At 41.2% G+C, this 22,217-nt stretch overlaps 2 protein-coding genes across 10 annotated transcripts in view; one reads left to right on the top strand and one right to left on the bottom strand.

Moving 5' to 3' along the window:
* Positions 1 to 11,559, bottom strand: part of LOC148346851 (ribonuclease P protein subunit p30-like) — a 19,093-nt gene extending 7,534 nt beyond the window's left edge. Inside the window, exons 1-6 of one of the 6 annotated variants that reach the window (XM_088323273.1) lie at positions 11,264 to 11,559; positions 11,050 to 11,108; positions 10,924 to 10,980; positions 7,085 to 7,150; positions 4,934 to 5,005; positions 4,771 to 4,860 (exon numbers count right to left, since the gene is read on the bottom strand). In XM_088323273.1, the coding sequence (XP_088179399.1) occupies positions 4,771 to 4,860; positions 4,934 to 5,005; positions 7,085 to 7,150; positions 10,924 to 10,980; positions 11,050 to 11,108; positions 11,264 to 11,378 (459 nt within the window). In that variant the 5' untranslated portion in view covers positions 11,379 to 11,559. Of the gene's footprint in view, positions 1 to 4,770; positions 4,861 to 4,933; positions 5,006 to 7,084; positions 7,151 to 10,923; positions 10,984 to 11,049; positions 11,109 to 11,191 lie in introns of all 6 variants that reach the window. The other 5 variants (XM_088323272.1, XM_088323276.1, XM_088323277.1 and 2 more) reach the window with 5 other exon arrangements.
* nudt13 (nudix (nucleoside diphosphate linked moiety X)-type motif 13) lies at positions 11,384 to 22,217 on the top strand. Of its 4 annotated transcripts, none has more exons than XM_088323270.1 (10): positions 11,384 to 11,666; positions 12,807 to 12,867; positions 12,933 to 13,046; positions 13,109 to 13,251; positions 14,624 to 14,731; positions 14,802 to 14,908; positions 14,973 to 15,098; positions 19,531 to 19,642; positions 20,646 to 20,800; positions 21,287 to 22,217. In XM_088323270.1, exons 3-10 carry the CDS (start codon positions 12,973 to 12,975, stop codon positions 21,488 to 21,490), a joined length of 1,029 nt encoding a protein of 342 aa, XP_088179396.1. In that variant the 5' UTR covers positions 11,384 to 11,666; positions 12,807 to 12,867; positions 12,933 to 12,972; the 3' UTR covers positions 21,491 to 22,217. The 4 variants fall into 4 exon arrangements, with proteins under 4 accessions (XP_088179396.1, XP_088179395.1, XP_088179397.1 ...); XM_088323269.1 differs by having other exon boundaries at positions 12,776 to 12,867; XM_088323271.1 differs by lacking the exon at positions 12,807 to 12,867 and having other exon boundaries at positions 11,384 to 11,698.

Here is a 22,217-nt window from a genome sequence, read left to right as displayed (position 1 = left end):
ATTCCAGGGCGGGTCCTTAGGGAGTGCGCCGATCAGCTGGCTTGTGTACTAACAGACATTTTCAAGACCTCGCTAGACCAAGCCACAGTACCATCATGCTTCAAGATTGCCACCATCATCCCAGTGCCAAAGAAACCCCAGATCTTATCATTCAACGATTACCGGCCCGTTGCACTGACTCCCATCATAATGAAGTGCTTTGAGAGACTGGTTAAAGAGCACATCACCTCCAGTCTCCCCTCCTCACTCGACCCCTTTCAGTTCGCCTACCGGACAAACCGCTCCACCGGGGATGCCATCTCCTCTGCGCTTCACCTGAGCCTGACACACCTAGAGAAGAAGAACACCCATGTGCGGATGCTGTTCCTGGACTTCAGTTCAGCATTCAACACCATCATCCCACAACACCTGGTAGACAAAATGAGACTCCTTGGTTTCAACACCCCCCTGCGGAACTGGCTGCTGGACTTCCTCACTGACAGACCCCAGTCAGTGCGGATTGGTCAGAACATCTCCGATGTCATCAACCTCAGCACGGGCTCCCCCCAAGGCTGTGTCCTGAGCCCCTTGCCGTTCACCCTGATGACACACGACTGCGTCCCTAGGTCCGCCATAAACCACATCGTGAAGTTTGCGCACGACACAACAGTGGTGGGCCTCATCAGGGACGACAACGACCTGGCCTACAGAGAGGAGGTGGAGCAGTTGGTGGGCTGGTGCAGGGACAACAGCCTGGTCCTGAATGTTGACAAAACTAAAGAGATCATTGTCGACTTCAGAAAAAAACAGCCCAACCATGCCCCACTTTTCATCAACAACAAGGCTGTGGAGGTTGTCAGCAGCATCAAGTTCCTAGGGGTGCACATCACAAACAAACTCACCTGGTCCGTGAACACTGCATCACTGGTTAAGAGGGCACAGCAGCGCCTGTACTTCCTGCGGAGGATGAGGAGAGCCCGCCTGCCCCCACCCTCCCTCATCACATTCTACAGGGGCACCATAGAGAGTATCCTGACCAGCTGTATCTCTGTGTGGTGTGGAGGCTGCAGCGCTACCGACTGGGGTAGTGTGAGGAGGGTGATGAGGACAGCAGAGAAAATCATCGGGACTTCTCTTCCCTCCATTCAGGACATTGGCCAGAAGCGCTGCCTATCCCAAGCTAAGAACATTATCAGGGACCCCTCTCACCCACATCATGGACTGTTCACTCTGCTAGCCTCTGGGAAGAGGTACTGCAGTGTGCGGTGCAGGACCACCAGGTTCCACAATAGTCTTGTCCCCCTGGCCATTAGACTGTTAAATGGTCACTCAAACACAGTGAATCTAAACTGCTGCTAATCTGTACATCTGTGGGTTTTGTTTGACTTTTTGCACTACTGGGAGTTCTTTATAGCTAGCCACTCCTTGCACATCTGTTTCTCTGCACTATTGTACTTACAGCGTTATTGTTACAGTGTTATTGTTCTGTTTAACTGACTTGTTTACCTGACGACACATTTTGCACATCTGGTTAGCTACTCCTCTTGCACTATTTGCGCTACTGTAAAATACTATACATAGCCATAGTTATTTAGTATATTATTAGCACTCAATACTACAACTCAATACAACATTTTATTTATATCTGTACATTCAAGGAAACTGTGCGGGTCAGATGTATCGACATTTCGTTCTGTATACACGTGTACTAGAATGACAATAAAGTAGATCTGAATCTGATTAATATATAGACTAATATTTCAGCAATATTATTTTGTATAATGTATAATATTTTTGTGAACTGAAAACTCTTGAAGTGATAACTGCTTTGTATTACCAATTAACTGTGATGATTAAAACTGAATGAATATATAGATTTATATTCTACATTTGTCGCCGATTTACAATTTCAATACAACACTAAATTTTGGGGACCCACAGATATCTGTTGGGACCCATAGATTTTGGAACATGCGAGGCCCAGGGTCCCATCACTTTTCAGAGGTAAAACGAACACTTGATAACCCGATAAAAACAATATTTAACCCCTTACAGTAAAATCTGCCTCAAATCCCAATTCAAGAGGTACCCAAAGTAAATTGAATGCTGTACTTGAAAGGTAGAGAATATGTACTGTTATGGTCTCTTGAAAAGTAACACTATATATACTGCAAATGCTACTAAAAATTGAGTAATGTGAGTAGGAACACGGGCAGCACGGCGGCGCATTGGTTAGCTCGTGTGCGGCACAGTTCTGAGGTCATGGGATTTAAGCTACTGTGTGGAGTTTGCATGTTCTCCCCGTGCTTGCGTGGGTTTCCTCCCGCATTCCAAAAACATGCATGTCCGGTCTGAATTGTCCCTAGGTATGAATGAGCGAGCGGCTTGTCTGTCCCTGTGTGCCCTGCGACTGGCCAGCAACCAGTTCAGGGTGTCCCCTGCCCACTGCCCGAAGATGGCTGGGATGGGATCCGGCACCCCCGTGACCCGACTGAGGATAAGCGGTGCAGATAATGGATGGATAGAGTAGGACACACAGTAGTACAAGGTTTTCTTTGTCGCCTGATTTTCTTTTTTTTTTTCCCCCCCAATCAAATGCCTTCTCACGAGTGTAGCATGAGCAGTTTCGGTGTAAAACAGGTAAGATAATGGCTAACCTATTTCCTTGTCAAATTCGACCACAATCTGAAGAACTTAACATTGTATTGTACACATTTGTTATGGTATGTCGAGGCGTTTCCAGAAGTTGCCATTTGGAGATGACCACTTCACAGCCTTAAAGCTTTTACTATTTTACTATAACCCATTTTGAGAAATTAAAAAAAAGAGTTGGAAATGTTTAACTTCTTTTTATAGAAGTCAATTGATGATTGTGCACACTTGGCGTAATAATAATAATGAATCACGATTGGCTTTCAGCTCTGATTTTAATACACACTGTAAATGTGTACATATTTCTCTCTATTGCTCTCATATTGCTCTCTACCCAGTCTGGAGGAAATTGCCTGCTCTCTCTACCTCAGCAGAGCAAAAAACATCATCAAGGACTTCTCTCACCCCGGCCACCACCTCTTTGACCTCCTGCCTTCCGGCAGACGCTACAGGTCACACAAAACAAAAACAAACAGACTCAGAGACAGTTTCTTCCCCATGCTCACTTTGCACAATGTTGACTATTTTTGCACTAACACATATTGCACTAATACGATCCCAAAACTGTATGTAACATCCTACATGCCCATATTTCTTGTGTGAATATTGTGTTAATTATAACCTTTTTCTTCTTTGTTCCTTTATATTGTGTAAATTATAACCTCATCTTCTTTGTCCCTTTATCTTTTTGTTTTATCCTCACTGTTAAATGTATAACTGGAGTGCCACGTACAATTTCGTTGTTATAATATGTTCAACCCATTTTGTAACAATGACAATAAAGATATATTCTATTCTATTCTATTTACATTGGGAATTTCAATGGCTAACCAATGTGTCAATCCACATCTGAATCAGTCACTATTAGCCAAAGACTTTTGAAGCCGAATTTGTAATGACGTTTATTTATTTATTTTCAATACAGGCTCTGATGGGTTGTCACAGGCTAAGGACTGCGAAAAAAGCTTGCAATTGGCCAAGCAGGTTGAGGGTAACGGAAGTATCAAAATAATCTGACGTGTGTCTATTTTTACAGGGGAGTAAAGGAGCCAAACAGATGGATTACAACAAAGATCGTCAAACACTGCAGGAATGGTTTGAGGCTGATTTGTTTTTTTAAATATGTCGGTATCGTGTTTTGGGGTAAATATTTTACACTGTTGGATTTACTGGACTTCCTTAATCATAACTACACTATATTTTCGAGAAATCGTGTCAGGAGTAGTAGTTCGCAGCACTTTTGGGTGAGTTACGCCGGCTTTATAGTTTTCAGGTATCCTGTTTTAAACTAATCTTGAGGTTTCTTTGAAGAGTATATTTTGAAATTGTCATCGCGTCTTGAACCCCAAGAGTTTAAGCTTTCATTGACTACTGACATTGGGAAGGCATGACTTTATTAACGTTCCAACAGCCTGCTTTAAGGGGTTAACACAGATGTTGAGACAGGCGAAAGGGACAGGGTTAAGAGTCCAACAAAAGTCTCCCAACAGCTAAGACGAGGAAGTTTGACGAAGCGTACGTACTACTTTACTGGGAACAACACCGTGAGAGACGAACAAAGACTGTTGTTCTTGCTATTTTAAAAATGTTGGCAGCGGACAGCACAAAGCCAAATACATTAAGCTGTCATTTTAAGACTTGACAACCCAATCACGTTAAACCGCTTAAGACTTTTTTCAAACTGCGCCAAGAGATATAGACTTGGCATGAACAGAAGTCACATGTTACCACCAAAATCAAGAAATCATTGTATTGTCCTTACCAATATTATGTGATCAGTAAAAAAGAGATGATTTCTTCCTCTGAGGGGGGACGTGAAAGAAATTAATTTAGAAGCACTGCACTAAGTCAAGTTGGTAAGTTTATTATGTTTTTAAAATTTGACACCTAAAAGGGGGAATTCATTTGCAGCCAGTCTGTTACTTTGACTGTTATTGCACACCTTTGTTCATTGTTTTTCATTATCAGGCAATCATTTTGCTGTTGTCTGATTTCCACACTCTTTAGGGCGGTACTTTCTAATCTGAAGGCTTCTATCCCAGTTCTCCTTGCAAGCTCAAAATCCATTGATGTCTTCTCTCCTTATCGTCTCATCTCAAGTGGAATGTGTGTGCGTGTTGGATAGATCTCAAACGTCACCGCATTGACTGGAGCTTTCTTGAAGAAGAATGCCAGCTTTTCCGTCATGGGCACACTGATGATGTCCACGTCCCACTGTGTACATGCCACCTGCGGCCGGACAAACCGAACAATACCAAATGAGCGCTTCTCTTACTGGTCTCTTTCATTTTGTGCATCTTACGTGAAAAGCTTTCTCCGTGGTTGGTTGGATTGCCAGTAGGTCAAAGTCTGAATACAACTTCGGATTGGGCCTCTGCACACAAAAAGAGTTTTCTTGAGTATTAAGGGTGTCCCAAAAAACGCACATTTAAATATATTTTAGCAGCTGATAACACAGAAATGTATTCTTTCTTAAAATTACCGAATCTTATTGCAATATATATTCTGTGTAGCACTATTTAGTTATTCTATATAACATGCTACAGTGGGTATTTGCACGTCACACTGGGTATTTGTATATTGTATTCTTTTTGCTTTATTATTGTATTGTTCTCAGCTCAGGGATGCTGCTGGAAATGTGAATTTCCCTTCGGGGGTGAATAAAGTATCTATCTATCTATCTGTCTATCTAATAGACAAAACACAATGAACCTGGTGATGGCAGCCAGACTTAACTTTGAAGAGAAGAAATTTATTCTAAAAGTGGAAGCATGAAAAGGCAGTAGAAGTGCAAAAAAAATTGAGGAGGGAGTTTAAAGGTAAGTATGTGCTTACAATGCCCTTATTTTCCATGGCGCCTATCTGCTTTAATCTTACCTTTGACAAAGCTGTTTGGTCAAAAACAATAGGCTTGAGGAAAAAGAGCCGGGAGGATGTCATGCTCATTCCTTGAAATTTCTTTTCAGTGTAGCATAAAAACAGTGAAACTAAAAAAAAAGGCCTGCTTCTATTAAAGTCCAAACACCAACCGAGACCACAAGAAAGATAAAAAAAGAAGAGTTTATTCGAGTGTGTCTCAAAAATGCACATACTTGCACTTGCATTATGAACGAGCTGAGTAAAGCTGTGACTAGGGTTGCACAGTTAACCAAAATCTAATTGATATGGCGATGTGACGTATTGCGATTGTGTAATCACAAGACACTGCATTGTTTTTTTTAAGAACTTATAATAAAGCTCTCCAGAAGAATGAACTGTTTTCTTAAGGTTAAAGCACGTCAATATGATTAACCCTCGCGTTTTCTTCTTTTTAAGGAACACTTTGTACTTTTTTATACAATTATATGGAAATGTAATTAAAAAATATTTTTATTGTTTGAGAAAATCTAGGAAAAGTCATAACATTTAAAGTTAAATAAAATATACTTCAAGAGGATTTTCCTGGGTTTTTAACAACACAGTGGTGGGTCATTTGTACTCAAGGAAGACAAGAGGGTAAGAAACTACCACAGAAAATGCACGTTCGTTTTAAAGTAGAAAATCTTATTGAAATTGCAATCCTTTTTTTTCTGAAATCGTGTAGCCTGATCATGACTTTAAGCCAGGAGATGGCGGCAGGGAATAACAGAGTTTCAAATTCCGTCCAGCCCCTTTAACAAAGAACCACTAAAAGGAGTTACTAAGAAGCTGATGGGACTCTTCTGGTCGTCTATAAAAAGTCTTCTGGAAGAACGTCAACGTATATTCTTATTTAAAAAGAATAGAGCTTTGAAGTGTTAACTTTTTGTACTTAAGATATTCGCTTTTATCATCACACTGCGTTTACTCGGCATATGGGCCGGCACTTACACACTGCCATACGGTGGACACAGGAAAGAAACTAGGCACTAAGTGTTGACAAAGTTCTTATCAAAGCCACATTCAGAGGCTTGATACTCACTGATCAGCAGTGCCAAATCCTTAATGGTTTAAAAAAAAAAAAAAAAAACGTTTTTTATGTTTTGGCACACAAGGACAATGCCACTGAAAGCGTATTCATACGTTATGGCACTGAAAGAGTTAATGGCGATCATTCAGACCGGAGTGGTATTTGGAAACATTGAAACAAAGATGGAATTCATCACTAAGATTGTGTGGAGTAATGAGGCCACCTTCAATGTAAACAGTTCAATCAAAAGACCCAATTGCATCTACTGGGGACCTGAGAATCCAAATGTGGGGCTAGACCACCGTGTTAATTTTTAACTTTTAATTTAAATTGGGTTTTCATACTTCCAGGAGCATTTTAAAATGAATTAAAGTCAAGTCTGGCGGCCATCACTCGGTTCAATTAGTTCAGTCTATGAAGAAAGAATAAAACAATTACAGTAAGTTATCATCTTCTACAATGTGATTTTAATTTTGTGACACCCTGAATTTTAACACGTGCGCGAGAAACATAAGTTGGACTTACAAAGTAACTGGGCTCGGCTAGCACCATCGTCAGTCTGTTCAGCACTCGAATTGGTCGGGAACGACCCTGCCACACACGCAAAAGTATTTACAAATTGTTTCACATTCCAGGTACCAGTAAAAATCAATTGTATCCTTGTAAACAATGTCCACGCTTGACTGTTGGACACTTGCTTGAAAGTCCTCCTTTATAGAGAACCTAAGTGTGCCATGTGTTGGCTGGTAAAGTTCTTTTGGTGGACTTGCTCGAGTGTTTTGAATGGGTCTTGTGCTTTCACTTCCTAATGAATTTTCAGATGTCCGAAGATCGAACCTGCGAGCTCTATGTAACACACATTAAAAGTAAATAAAGAGAAGCTATGATATTTAAAAAATTGGAAACACATCAGATAAAATCAATTATTTTAATGAGCGAACAAAGATTTGTAATCCCTTGTTTCAATTAAGTTTTAATAATAATAAAAATGACATCACAGTGAGTGCCGCTACCACGCAGAACATGCGCGCCAGCGTAAACGACAGACAGGACCTGCGATTATCATAGCAAGACGTTGCTTGAAAAGACAATTATCTCCTTTTCAACCAAAACCTTCGTTTTGACTCAATTTAGGTTGATTATAAAATCCTATCGGTGCGGATAAAAGTAAATTTTGCAACTGAAAATAGTTTTAATAGTCAAAGTGAGTAGATGATTGGTCATTAAATTTAAAAGAAAATTAAAACAGGGTTATTAAACCAAGATTGACCCAATTTAGAATGTCTCATCCAACACATTAAACCAAGTAAAGGTGTTATTTTCCTACAACTTATGTTAAATGTTGTCAATTGTCTTGTCCATTTTTCATAAAATTACTGGGTATTGTTAAAATAATTTTGACGCACGTGTTTCCTCTAATAACAGTAACACTCATCAAGCCTGGAACCAGTACAGTTGTCCGTCCGGGCTATTACAGTGCTTCTCAATTATTTTAAAGAGACAAACAAAAATCTCTTCCCGGAGCACTTGGAGGGAGACAAGCAAAGACCGGTGTGCTTGCTATGTTAAAAATGTTGGCAGCGGAAAGTACAAATTCAAAATAAATTAAGCTTTCACTGAGAGACATTACGACTGAATCACGCTGATAAGGCGCTTGAATTTTTACTACTCAGATATGTACCGAAAGGTGTTGGTTTGGCATAAACGGGGGTGACGTGTTATCGCCAATATCGAAGAGATTTCTTCGCAGTGGTAAGCGCGTGTGCGGCACAGTTCTGAGGTCATGAGATCGAACCTCTTGTGTGGAGTTTGCATGTTCTCCCCGTGCTTGCGTGGGTTTCCTCCCGGCACTCCGGTTTCCTCCCACACTCCAAAAACATGTGTTTCAGGTTAATTGGCTGGTCCAAATTGTCCATAGCAGGGATGTGATTTGACCAAAGTGAACTTATCTGAAAATTAGCCGGGGGTCTGGGGGCCGCGGGCACCCAGCTAGGTCCAGGGCAGTGGCCTGGTGGGGGGACAAGTGGGGCGAAGCCCCCCGGAGCTCATGGGTAATCCGTGTTTTTAAGTACTTTCAATGCACTCAGATGACAAAGAAATAGACAAAACAACAGCATAAATTTTCAATGTATATTGAACTATCCCATATAAAATTACAGTTTAAGTCAACTCAAAATCAGTCACATTAAAAAACATTGGACTGCCTTTGCTTTTAAAAACTATCACTGAGAATATCATCATATCTAACTAATGTGATTACTAAGTTAACACATAAATCATGTTGAAGAGTTCAAATTTCATGAACAAATAATTGTATCATGACCAAATGAAAAGTAACTCATATTAGAACATACCACAAATGTCTATGTTAAAGCAGAAGATGTTATCTGTCGGAGTCATGTGCATACACAATGAACTACTAAATCACTGGCCATGCAGAAACATGAAATTCATTCAAAGTTCTCAAATTTATATTTTCTGTCACATTCTAGATGAATTATAACATCACTTAATATCACAAATATTGTTTTCTATTTTCTACTCATTGAAACATTCAACATATTTACAGGAATATACAAGTGTTCATTCTTGAGCACAATCCATTCACATGACACAAACACTACTTCCTCCTAGACTTTATTGCTTTGGAATGGGTCTTTCTAGCCTGCTTCTGTGCAGCTTTGATGGTTCTTCTTGAGGCAGCCTTGCTCATTTGGGTGTCCTGTTTCACAGCAAGTTCTGTTCGTTTTGCAGACAACATAGCTGCTTCTGCATCCTTCTCCTCCCTGTACCTTTTGGAGCATGTCCTCAGATTTAGGCACAGTTTGGACTGCACAGGATCCATAAGAATGTCTTTCCTTCCAAAATGGCTGACAGAGGTGGTCTTTCTTGCTCTTAGGGCATATTTCACAGTCTGGATAGAACTGTATGTGGCTATGTCCATTCTGCATGCTTTGGGGTTCAGGACATCACCCATGACACTGAAAGCCCCCTCTACTTGCGGCCCATGGAAGCAACTCATGAGAGCCTTCACCATCTTGGCCAAGGTTGGGTATCTTCCAACAGCAAAGACTTGAGCCCACCAACGATCTAGTGCAATTGCCTTCCCCTCTGAGTCCAAAGGTGTTGGCAACTCACTGTCCAACTGGTATTCTCTCACCTCGAGATCATAGTTCCCCAGCTCTGACTCATCAAGGACATTGGTGACCAACGATGACAGCTATTTTTAAATTTCCTAAATCATATTTTAAATGTTATAATTTATTTTTTTAATAGCAGCGTATCTGAATATTTGATCAATGAAAATACAATAATTATAGGCCCTACAGTAAAGTGTTGGTGTAATGTACACATGAAAATCTATTATTGTAGTTGTTAAATATTTATGGCCATTTTTATTACGTTATAATATTTTCGAAAAAAAGGGGAAAACTGTCAAATAAATTTGAAAAGTTTACCACCTACCTCAAAATTCACGAATCTATCAGCAACTGGTACAGGTTGTTGGGGTGGATCACGTCTCTCTATTACCGCTTCCGATTGTGATGTCAATAAGGGATGGAGGCCGTAAAGTTTTGGAGTTTTCGTTTGGGCACCGAAACTTCCAGCGATGGAATAATTTGTTGTTCTTGACTGGAGTTCTTTCACGTGTTTTTTGCTCTTTGCGTGACTTTCAAGAGCTTTGAAACCTCTCCCACCATAGTCAATGGTATCATGGCACAAAATGCAAAGCGCTTTCCCGGCACGATCGATCTTCCGAATAAAGTCACTGAACAAATTCGACACAGTCTTCTTTCCAACATTTGTAGATAATTCCTTCTCTAACCAGTCCCATCGAAACTTGTTTTTTACGATCTTATCAATTTCTTAACTCGCGGAGCATCTTTGCGTTCGATCACGGACATCTTTCTTTAAACACCCGGCAAAAACGTGTGAGAAATGAACAATGGCATACTCCTATGCCTTTATAACAAGCGCGTTTATTGGTCAACACGGAGACTATAACCAATCGCAAGATCCGTTTCATTTCCGTTACGGAAACACTAAAATGGAATGCTGTAGAGACGAAATCGGATTTTTTACCACTTAAAAAATCGGAAATTTTAAAATTTTATTTTTGGAGATAAAAAAAGCGGAATTCCGCGAATTAGCGGAAAAATCACATCCCTGCCATAGGTGTGAATGAGCAAGTGAGTTGTCTGTCTCTCTGTGCTCTATGACTGTGGCTGGCAACAAGTTCAGGGTGTCCCCTGCCCACTGCCCAAGGATTGCTGGAATGGGCTCCGGCACCCCCGCGATCCTACTGAGGATAAGCGGTGCAGATAATGGGTGGATGGATGCACCAAGCCATGCTACCAAATTACCTGAACGGCGGGAAGCCAATCAATGAATTCATTGATAGGTTTGGGTGACGGAATCTTCTGCTGAAAGATGACATATTTCAATTTAAAATAAAAATCCACGCCTTTATATGACCACGGTGAACTCACTTCTTTTCTCTTGTTGGAAGGTTCAAACGTGTAGTTGATGGCTACTGTAGAGAAACCCACTGCATGAAAAGCCGAAACAAAATGTTGAAGATCATAGTTGTCTCAATAAAAGATCCATGATGGACTGCAGCGTCAAGCTTACTGTTAGCTTAAATCATCGTCTTGACTAAAAGTCGAAGCATTTGGGTTAAGTTTAGTGTCAGTTTAGACTCACAATGAGCTGCCGTTTCGACGAGTTTTCTCATGTTGTTTACATCTGGCGAGAAAGTCAAGTTTAAATCCATGAAGACCGACATGATGATTTCTAAGACGATGGAGGAGCCGAACATGCGGACCGAAATGTATCCTGGGAAATTGAGTTTTTGTGTACGATGAAGCTCAGGATAATGTTAAAAACTCGAGTCAGGAAAACGCAAAACAAGACGAAGCTAAAGAAAACCCGCCAACAAACTTGACCGATTATCATGTATATTTTTGACGTTACCTATGAATAATAGTAGAGAAGTGATTAACCAGCAGGAGGCGAAAACAATTCATCGAGTTGTTTGCAACGCGAGAAGAAGAAGTAACGACGGTTAAAAACAAGGTTGAAGGAATCCCGTTTGAGTCGTCTGATCGTGAGTTTTTCCTGTCCAAGCGTACTCTTTTGGCGAGTTTCTTGACTACAGAAGCATGTCTTTATTTTAAGAATTAAATGGGCGTCTGGCTAAGGTCACAAACTACTTTGGGTTTGAAAAAGAGGTGGGAAGATTAGCCAACAATTCTGCTCAAGTAAAAGTACTGTTACCTCTGAATAACGTGACTCAAATAGAGGTAAAAAGTAGTCATCCAAATAATTACTTGGGAAAAATACAAGTGATGGTCAAATAACTTAATAAACAAAAATACATACAAATGTATGTTGTACACCTGCAAATGTATAACATACCCGGTAGTCTTTACCTAACACCTTGTCCAAAGATCAGGTTTTTGGGGGGTTAAATCTTTGAATATAATAAATATTCACGATGTGCAAATGATATGTGATATGTATGTGATTCTTTCCTTTGTGTTGGGTCAAGTCAAGACACATTTATTTGTATAGCCCTTAATCACAAAAATGTCTCAAATGACTGCAAGGGATTACAATTACACCATCGCCTCATCTCAAACCAACATACGGGCAAGGAAAAACTCAAAACCTCATCATGAGGAAAAAAGAAACCTTGAGAAGGGGCCTTGCAAGGGATAATCCCCCTTCCAGGATGACCAGGGTGGAATGGATTTAGCATTGAGTCACAGTACACAAACATATTAAACATCAATAAAAGAGAACACTAGGTAACATGTTGAAATTTGTCCACAAAGTGCATGACAGCAACGACACCTCAAGCCTGTAAACTAGTCCAAAAAGTCCATAACAGCAACGACGCAGCTTCCCATCTCTGCCGACTGGTCGATGCAGGCGTTGACATGCTTGAGATATTGGCAAAAGTATTTATTTATCCATAGCCCCAGATAGGAACTGTTCACGTTGAACATTCATTTGATGGGCCATTGTGGCAGAGTGGACTTAACACCCTGCATACCAAAAATCTGCTCGCCTGCTGACCCCATGACAACACGAGGGGAATACTTTTTAAACACTTTTGGGAGGGAGAGCCAATCTAAGATGGTACACAAAGTAAATTGAATGCTGTTTTCGAACCGTTTGGGAAATATGGACAGTTTTGGTCTCTTTTGAAAGGTAACACTCTGACACGTCTTCTCCGCAACAGTGACGCCCTGCCTGTGAAACATAAAGGGGTTAAGGCAAACCCCTCAAAGATAAACAACATGGTCTGGAAAGACGTGATAAATTAAACCTTTTTGCACAACATCGTGAAAATTTCACTCCATTGCAGGAGACAAGGGTCAAACACACAACTTGACTTCTCTGGGGCTATGCTGAAGTTTTTGACCTCGTCTTCACGTCTTGTGGCGCTGCATCGCCGATCGAGCTTTGTCTCCAGGATAAGGTTGGCCGACCGATGGCGGGCGCGTGGCCCGTTTAATGGTGCCTGACTGCTTGTTTGGTCAGGGAGGCCAAGAAGCTGCAACAGGACGACGAGGCCTGCTTGGCAGCGCTGGTGACAGCAAGACTCCTCCTCTTCCATCAGCTTGATCCTTTGCTATGCAGGACCAATGCAGGAATCTTTAGCGGGAAGCCTCTGGAGTACACAGGTAGAGTATGCCGCTTCTGTCGTTATCTGGAAGAGAAAAGGCATTTTTTCCGAAATATTGAGCTCACCTAAAAACCGCAAATTAGCCGGAAATTTGAAAGTTTTCCTTGTAACTCGGTGCGCCTTACATGTGGATAAAATTGGAAATGTATACAGTATACAACCCCTACCAAAAAGTATGGAATCTCCAGTTTTGGGCAAGCCCTCACTCAGACATTTTATTCAGTAGAAAATAGTCAGAATATGATACAATTCTAAGGGTTTTCTGAAGTGCAATATATTGGCATTCAGAAACACTAAAAGAAATAAAGCTGAAACATTGCAATAGCAGTAGATGTTACCTTTTATAGAGCAAGTGCAGGGAATCAAATATGGAATCACTCAATCAGTGCATTTTGAATAGAATTAGGACACACACAGTCAATTTCTTTTCCGGGTTTAAATTAAGTCTGCTTGTTAGTCATCAGTTAAAATCAGTGCAGTTATCACACCTTGGAGGGTTCCTGGACTAAGTGGATTGGCATAAACATGGCTCCAAAAAGAGAGATGTCCCTTGAGATCAAATACATAATCGTCAAACTTCTTGAATTGGCCAACTCTACTCGTATGGTTGCCTAAAATGTGGGCTGTTCACAGTCAGCTGTGTACTGTAAACCAAGTACAAACAGCGTGGGAAGACAAACAACTAAAGGCCATATGTCGTGAAAATGGAAAATGCAGAACAAGACAAATAAAGAGGACATCGGAGGAAATTGGAGTCAATGTGTGTGACAGAACTGTGCAAAATCACCTTAAAGAAATGGGATTTTCATATGGGAAAGCTTTAAGGAAACCATCGTTGACGCTTAAACACAAAAAAACAAGACTGCAATCGGCTAAGGAGTTACAATCAATGGACTGTGGATGACTGGATTAAGATTATCTTCAGTCATGAGTCATGAATCTTCTTTGGACAAGGTGATGATGCTGCAACTTTTGTTTGGTGCCGTTCCGATGAGATTTAAAAAGAGGATTGGCTAAAGAAAACCTCAAAATTTCCACAGTCCCTAATGATATGGGGTGCATGTCAGGCAAAGGCACTGGGGAAGATGGCCTTTAATCAGCAAACCCATAATTATTTTTATTAATGTAACATGCCCAACACTGGTCTGTCGTATATACATCCCTTTGAGACTTCTTGTAATTAAGGGCTATAAAACTAAACATGACTTGACTGAATCATTGTCATGCCTGACAAAAGATTATTTTTTTGGAGGTGTGCCTTGTAATCAAAAGCGCCTTATAGTGCGGAAATTATGGTACTTGTTCCTCCGACATGTTGTCATTCCTGAGTCGGGCAGCCGCCACCGTATTAGACTTTCGTGTGTGCTCAGATGCACGGGCCATGCTGCGGTCGCTCGGTGCTAATGAGACGCTGCTGAAGGATTCGGTTCTGATGGGCACCTGTGAGGACCAGCGGGCCCAGTTTTGCCTCGACGTGGGTGAGAAAACTTCACATGCAAACATACAAGGGTGTCTGCTTTTCTTGCTGAATTTTGTCTTATGTGACAGGAAAGCTCGACCGGGCTTCTGTTGAAAAGTGGTGCCACGGAACCTTTTTGGAGTTGAAGAAGTCATTTTTCCTACTGCCTAACACAGAGGCGCCCCTGGTGGCGAAGGTGCGTTTGCCAAACCCTGTTCTCGCAGCTGGTGGCCGGCTCATGCCATTTCGTGGCCATTCAGGGTCAGGCCCTCCTGCGTTGGCACGAGAACAACAGGTTTTGCGGGGCCAGCGGGAAGCTGACGTGGAGGAACCAGGCGGGGAGTCACAGGACCTGCAGCGCCACTGGGGCCGTCTCCTATCCTACGGTAAAGGAGCCGACAGTGGTTTTGAAGCAGAGGTTCCGAACAACACCTGAGCTGCCCGCAAACATGTACTGAAAATAGCTCACCAATGCTGGGTTTTTGTGATTTTCTATTGAAATTTTTACTTTAGTGGTTGACTTAGTCTGTTTAAGGCTACTTTCAATAATTAACGTGGTGACAACTTAGTTATAACATTAAGGTAAATGGACTGCACTTTTTTTTCAAGGTACGGAAGACTTCCCAAAGCTCTATGCAATGTCTACCACACTTACCTATTCATACACACGCACACACCAAAAGGGAGCCAGCCATGCACAGCACCTACCTGCTTATGGCTGGTCTTAGGGGTTCAGTGTTTTGTCCCAAACACACTTCAGCAGTTAACCTGAAGAAGCCATGAATCGGACCTCTGACCTTACAGTCCCAAGAAGATTGCTCTACCCCCTGTGCCAGAAGAACAGTTTTAATACGAGTAATAAGATGATAAGTTGTTATTTCAGAAATGTAGATTATACTTGGTGCCCTTTACGATAATTGGTAACAAAAGTGGCTCTCAGTTTGATAATCATTGGAGACCCCTGTTGTGGCAATTGACGATCAGCACAATAAAGAAATGGTGCATTGATAACTACATGTTTTATAGTAGTCAATTTAAAGCTTGTATAGCTGTTTAATTTCACATTTCTCTTAAAAAAAAAAAAACACAGCCACTAGTAGCTAAACCCCGGTAACAAAAATGAGTACACCTAAAGTAAAAGTTCCTGAAATTCAATATTTTGTTTGGCCTCCATGATTTTGCATAACCATTTTTAATCCTCCTGGCCATGAATTTCACCATAGCCTCACAAATTGCCTCTGGATTGCTCTCCCACTCCTCCATGACAACATGACTGACTTGGGGGATATTCAAGATCTTGTGCTTATCCACCTTCCGCCAGAGGATATCCCAAGGATGTTCCATTGGGTGTAGATCTAGAGACATGCTTGGCCAGTCCATCCTCTTAAACCATAGCCCCATAAGAAAAGCTTTGGTCATCTTAGAAGTGTATTTGGGGTCATTGTCAGGCTGAAAGATTGGCCTGCGGCCCAGTTTCCTGAAAAAGGATTATTCTCTGATCAAGTATTTCACAGTACATGCTTGAGTTAATGTTTACCTTAATGAAATGCAAATTCCCATTTTCAGTTGCACTCATGCAGCACCAAATCGTGACATTCGCAACACCATGCTTGACTTTAGCATTCCTGTCAACCTGTACGGTTTTGCCGTACAAAGTACGTTTTTTATGCAATTTAAGACGAGTTCGACGTACAAGGAAATCTGTACGGAAAAACAAATTTTTCAATCGCATGTGTCTGCCGCCTGGGGATTTCCCATCATGCATCATTCAGGGAAAAAAAAAAGAGATAGTGTACGATTATTTTATACGGGAAAATACGACTGTTTGTACGGACATGGAGCCGTGGAGGTTGACAGGTATGCTTTAGGCACGACACAAACATTTTTTAACTACTCACTTGGTTGCCGCCTCACTTGCTTCACACCATCTGGGCCAAACAAATTAAGCTTTGCCTCATCAGACCAGAGGATGTCTTTCCAGAAAGCCATTGTCTTTGTTGACATACTTTTCATTGTGTCAAAGAGATGTTTCTCCAGTGATGGATTATAACAAAATCTCTGCTGAAATGTAATGGTTTTACTCACTTTTTATATGCTACCACTTGGGTCAATTTTTGCTAGACAAAACCTTTCTTTTCATTTTTATGCAGATGACATACAAATCTATCTGTCGATATCAAATATTCGTATTAAGAGGAGGCCGATATTTGGAGCCAATATTCATTTGCTGGAAAAGTTTTAAAAAATGGCGTAAACATTTTTCCACAATGCAAAACAAAACAAAGGACATCTGTTATGAATTCAAATAAAAGTTTAACAGCTCTGTGAAACATTTTACAGTAAATACATTGGAATTTCAACACAACTTACATAACTAATATTTCCTAAAACCCTAAAATAATAGTGCATAAAATTGGGTTGATCAGGCGGGCATTCGTGCTTTAAAGCCAGATTGAAAAATAATGTTATGGTAACAGCTGATCACTCAGCCTTCTTATGCACTCAATTACAAACCATGGGCTTTTTGAGGAAGTAATGTTATGATAAAAGCTAATATATCAGTCTCTACCTGAACGTGCTTCCCTAAAAAAAGTTAACTACACTTTTTATGCTCTGTCTTAATCTTACACACATTTTTGTACTACAAACTTTTAAGAATCTCAATATTATCAGTGGTCTTAACTCGCGTGCATGTCGGGAGTTAGTAGAGTTGCCATTGTTTACGGTGCTGTAACCTTCTTCTTCCTGCTTCAGTGGCTCTGCCCCCGGTTGCTTTTTCACAAGGTGGGTATCATCAGAGACAGAGGGGGGAAAGAGGGAGATAGGGACAACTCTACAACAACTGTGCAATTCCATTTTAACCAATAAAGACACAGATCTTTTGAAAAACACGTAAAAAAATAAAATAAGTAAAACCAAAAGTAAAGGTTTGTCAGTGTCCAAGATTGAAAGCTTAAAACATTCTGCTTCTGAGAAATCAATATCATTAAACTATATCATTTGGCTCCTTCTTCTGCTTCGTACACACTTTTTTTCATCCTCAATTAACTCCATTTTTACCCAAAACCTATAAAGCCCTTCCCGTGTTTGTCAAGTCAAGTCATGATTATTTGTATAGGCTTTAATCACAAAAAGTCTCAAAGAGCTGCACGGACTTCAAACTACCATTACACGAAGCACTTAAACAGTAAACATACTTGGCTCAAAGTCAAAAATTCATTACAAGTACTGTGTGCGATGCATTCAATTAAGATTCAGTTCATTAGCTGTAATGATCTCCCTCTATGACTAATTCAGGGGTGGTCTAATTGTGGAGATTGGGTCTAATATTGGCAGCACGGCGGCGCAGTGGTTAGCGCATGTGCGGCACAGTTCAAGTCATGGGATCCTCCTGCGTGGGTTCAAATCCAGCTCCAGACTTCCTGTGCGGAGTTTGTATGTTCTCCTTGCACTCCGGTTTCCTCCCACATTCCATAAACATGCATTTCAGGTGAATTGGCCGGTCCAAATTGTCCCTAGGTGTGAATGAGCGAGTGAGTTGTCTGTCCCCGTGTGCCCTGCAATTGGCTGGCAACCAGTTCAGGTTGTCCCCTGCCACTGCCCGATAATTGCTGAGATGGGCTCCAGCACCCCCGCGACCCTACTGAGGATAAGCGGTGCAGCTAATGAGATGGGTCTAGTATTACACTTTCTAGTTTGGAAGGAAATAATACGTATTTTAGCTGCCTGTGCATTGTTGAAGAAAAATGGAAGAATTCATGAAAGTTTCTTGTAGCCCACTGACACAAAAAGATCATAGAAATCCTGTCTCAATTACTGTAATGCACTACTATCTGGTGTCCCGAAGTCCAAAATCAAGAGCCTTCAGCTGGTACAAAATGCTGTAGCGAGGCTTTTAACTAAGACAAGAAAGTTGGATCACATTACCCCGGTTTTAGCTAAGCCGCATTGGCTCCCTGTTAGCTTAAGATGTGATTTTAAGGTTCTGTTGGTCATGCTTGGACTCGCTCCTTCATATCTTTCAGATTTAATTTTCACATATATTACTGCTGGGGCCTTCACTCGGAAAACACCAGTCGACTAATGATCCCAAGACGCAAGAAGAAATCCGCAGGTTCGAGAGCGCTCTCCATTCGGGCTCCGGTGCTGTGGAACGCCCTGCCCATTGAGATTCGATCTGCAACCTCAGTGGAACTGTTTAAATCTCTGCTCAAGACAAACTTCTATTCTCTAGCTTATGAATGACCTATATTCCACGTTTAAGATACAGTATATGTGTATTATTTGTTCTTGCAACAACCCTTGCAGCCTGGTCATCCTGCAAGGGGGATTACGTCACGTGCAGTCCGTTCTCAAGGTTTCTTCATTTTCCTCACGTTGAGGATTTTGAGTTTTTCCTTGGCCTCCTATAGGTTTTGGATCAGGGATGATGTAATAATTTTATGTGGTTTTCAATAATCTGTTGGTCTGTGCAGCCCTTTGATACTCCTTGTGATTAAGAGCTGTACAAATAAACATGAGTTGACTAGATAAAAATTGTACAAACTATGTGCTAGCAGTAAGCTAGCGACTTTATTTTATTCATCAAAGCCAACAACAAAAGAACCTTCCGATGTTTGGCTGGATTTCTTCCTTAGAAGGTACTTGAAAAAATTGCCTTAAAAGTGGTTGAAAGTGCTTGAATTTGGCCATGAAAAAGATGTACGAACCCAGTTTGTAGTGGTAGCACCTAACTCCTTAGCCCCAACATTGTTTGCAAATGATGTGTTTTTAATATAGCTGGGGCAAAAGAAAATGTGTCTTGTGCCGGTCCTCCAGATGGCGCCGGTGGTCATCGTGCTGGTGTCAGACGGACGACGCTGCTTGTTGGCCAGGCAGGCTTCCTTCCCACCTGGCCTCTACAGTGCACTGGCCGGATTCTGTGACATGGGTGAGTAGTCAATGACTTTTTGATTGATTGACATTTTCATTTTTTTAAAAATCACATCTCGTCATCACACAAGATAAATATTTAAATTTGTAAAATATTAAATTGCATTATCATGTTTAACATATTGTTGTTGATTTCATGTTAGCTTTCACATTTGCTTTGAGACATCTCACCCTCATTTTTGAACATTTGTGTTCACTAATTAATTTTAGATTTCTACTGGAAGAGCCAAAAGTCGATCTTGATCCAATAAAACCAGTCAAACTGGTCGATTAGCCGTTGTTCTCCATTTTGACGTTGAGGACCTCGAACTTGTTGAACTTGCTGTGAAGGTCAGTTTTCAGATTGCTCAGGGTGTTGTTGAGCGTTGTGGTCTGTTGGCCAAGATGGCATTGGGCGTTGAAGTAGAACCTCAGTTAATCAGGCATTTTCCTCAGCCGTATCCACAAACTCCACATAAAAACGCCAGCACAAATTCCTCCGATAAGAAAACAGGTCAGCGTTAGATGCACTGGTTGGAACTTTGACCAAGAGTCTTGAACATAGTTTTGGAGAGCAGGTTGTTGGGCGTCGCCCTAAAAAATACGCAGAGAGGAGATATGGCAAAAAGGGAAGGCGCATTATTGCATTCGGGACACGTTCAAAGTCCCAGACGTTCAACATTGGCTTTTATAGTGTTCTAAAATAAAGTTAAGATATCTCGTGAAGGTCGTCTGCCCGGCTTCATCAGCATATCAGCTTGCAACCTCTTGCAACAACGTCATCCCACGACTTTCACCAGATGCCTACATACTTATCATTAGATATTATCCACATTCCACAACAATAGCGTCTAGAAAATGCCTTTCAGACAATAACTTTTATTACTTTCGGTTCTCCTAGTAGAATAAATCTTGTTAATTCTGGTTGAATCCCAACTTAGAAAATTTAATTTTGGTAGTCTTGTCGTAGGAGCAGTAAGGTATCAGGCAAACTTTGAAAGTTGGTCATGGATGTGTTGCAGGCGAGAGCCTAGAGGAGGCACTGTGCAGGGAGGTAGCCGAGGAGGTGGGCTTGGAAGTGGAAGCCATCTTGTACAGCTCCTCGCAGCACTGGCCGTACCCACGCAGCTCCTTAATGCTGGGATGCCACGCCCGTGTAAACCCCGCCCACACCCAGGTTAGACGCCCACGCTTCTGTCCCTTGCCTGATTGTCGTTTTTATGCCTTTCTTACCTCCTGCCGTAATTGAAAGCGTATTTCAGCCTATACATTAACCCCTCGCTGTATCACAGTTTACTTGTCATGGTTTCGCTACTTCAAAGATTTTCATCGTATATAAATCGTAAAATGTTGACTATAGAGCGCACCTGGTTATAAGCCACACCTAGTACATTATTAAAGGAAAAAGCATTTTGTACATACATAAGCCGCACTTGCCTGTAAGCCACATTCACCCACATTGAAACTTGAGATATTTACAAAGAGAGATAATATACGAAACCTTAACCCCTTTTGATAAACAAATCTGATATTTGTTGGATCGCAATTATCAAGAACCAAAATCTAAATCAAACCGGCACCTTAGTATACAATTGTGAGCAAAGCATATCATACCATCCCTGGGAAAAACGGTCAATACATAATTTCAATTTGTGTCCCGCAGCTTTCCGTGGACCACACAGAACTGCAGGATGCCCGTTGGTTCACTTTGGAGGAAACAAAGGTGGCGCTGAATGTAAAGGCCCCGCGTGGCAGACGCTCGGCACCTGAGGAGGCGCCATGGCTGCCGCCAAAAAACACTGTGGCGCATCACCTGATTGCTGAGTGGATCGAGGGACAGCGTCTGCGAGGGGACGGGCTGGCTTAACCGCACCACATTTGCATCCGCGGGAATCTCTTCCCGGCAAAGCAACATTTACAAGAGCAGAAACCGTAAAATAACCAACAAACGTCATCATGTAAATCATTGGGTCTCAAACTCAATTGAGTTGGGGGCCTTTGAAGATAGGATCCGGGTGAGATTGAACCAAATGTGGTTTTCCCCCAAAACAGCGCTCATAAAAATATTCCGCTGTTCTAAAAGTGACAGTGTGTTATAATTGTCCACTAGATGTCACTGTAATGTGTAGCGCCACCAAAAAAAAAAGAATACAAGGAAGGCTACAAACTACAAAGACTGTGAAAGTAAGCAAAAAGCACCCTTTTTACTCCCGTTTTTACCTAGCCTTTTTCAGACTTACAAAAAGAAGGGAAAATATGAAAAAGAGGCATAAAAGGAAAACGGGGATAAAAAGAGAAGTATGTGAAAATAAAGCAACATGAAAATGGAGAAAGAAAAATAATTTTTTGTTTACTTTTTGTCTTCTATCTTATCTCATTTTTGTCCTTTTTTCCTTCCTTTTTTAATTTCTTGTTACTTTTCTTATTTATCTTCTTTTCAAAGAACACTGTCCTTTTAACCTTTTATATTAAGGTGGGGCCCTCAGACTGTCATCCTGGGGGTAGCAATTGGCCCCAGGGCTGCCTGTTTGAAACCAGTGCTGTAATTGGTCCATTTTCTCATCCCTTAACATTATAAACGGGTACAGTTGTTA

The sequence above is a fragment of the Urocampus carinirostris genome, chromosome 19 (genome assembly GCF_059441175.1).
Source record: "Urocampus carinirostris isolate Australia breed hairy pipefish chromosome 19, RoL_Ucar_1.0, whole genome shotgun sequence".
Lineage (NCBI taxonomy): Eukaryota > Metazoa > Chordata > Actinopteri > Syngnathiformes > Syngnathidae > Urocampus > Urocampus carinirostris.
Note: the sequence above shows the minus strand (reverse complement) of the source record. Positions and strands in the feature narration are given on the sequence as shown.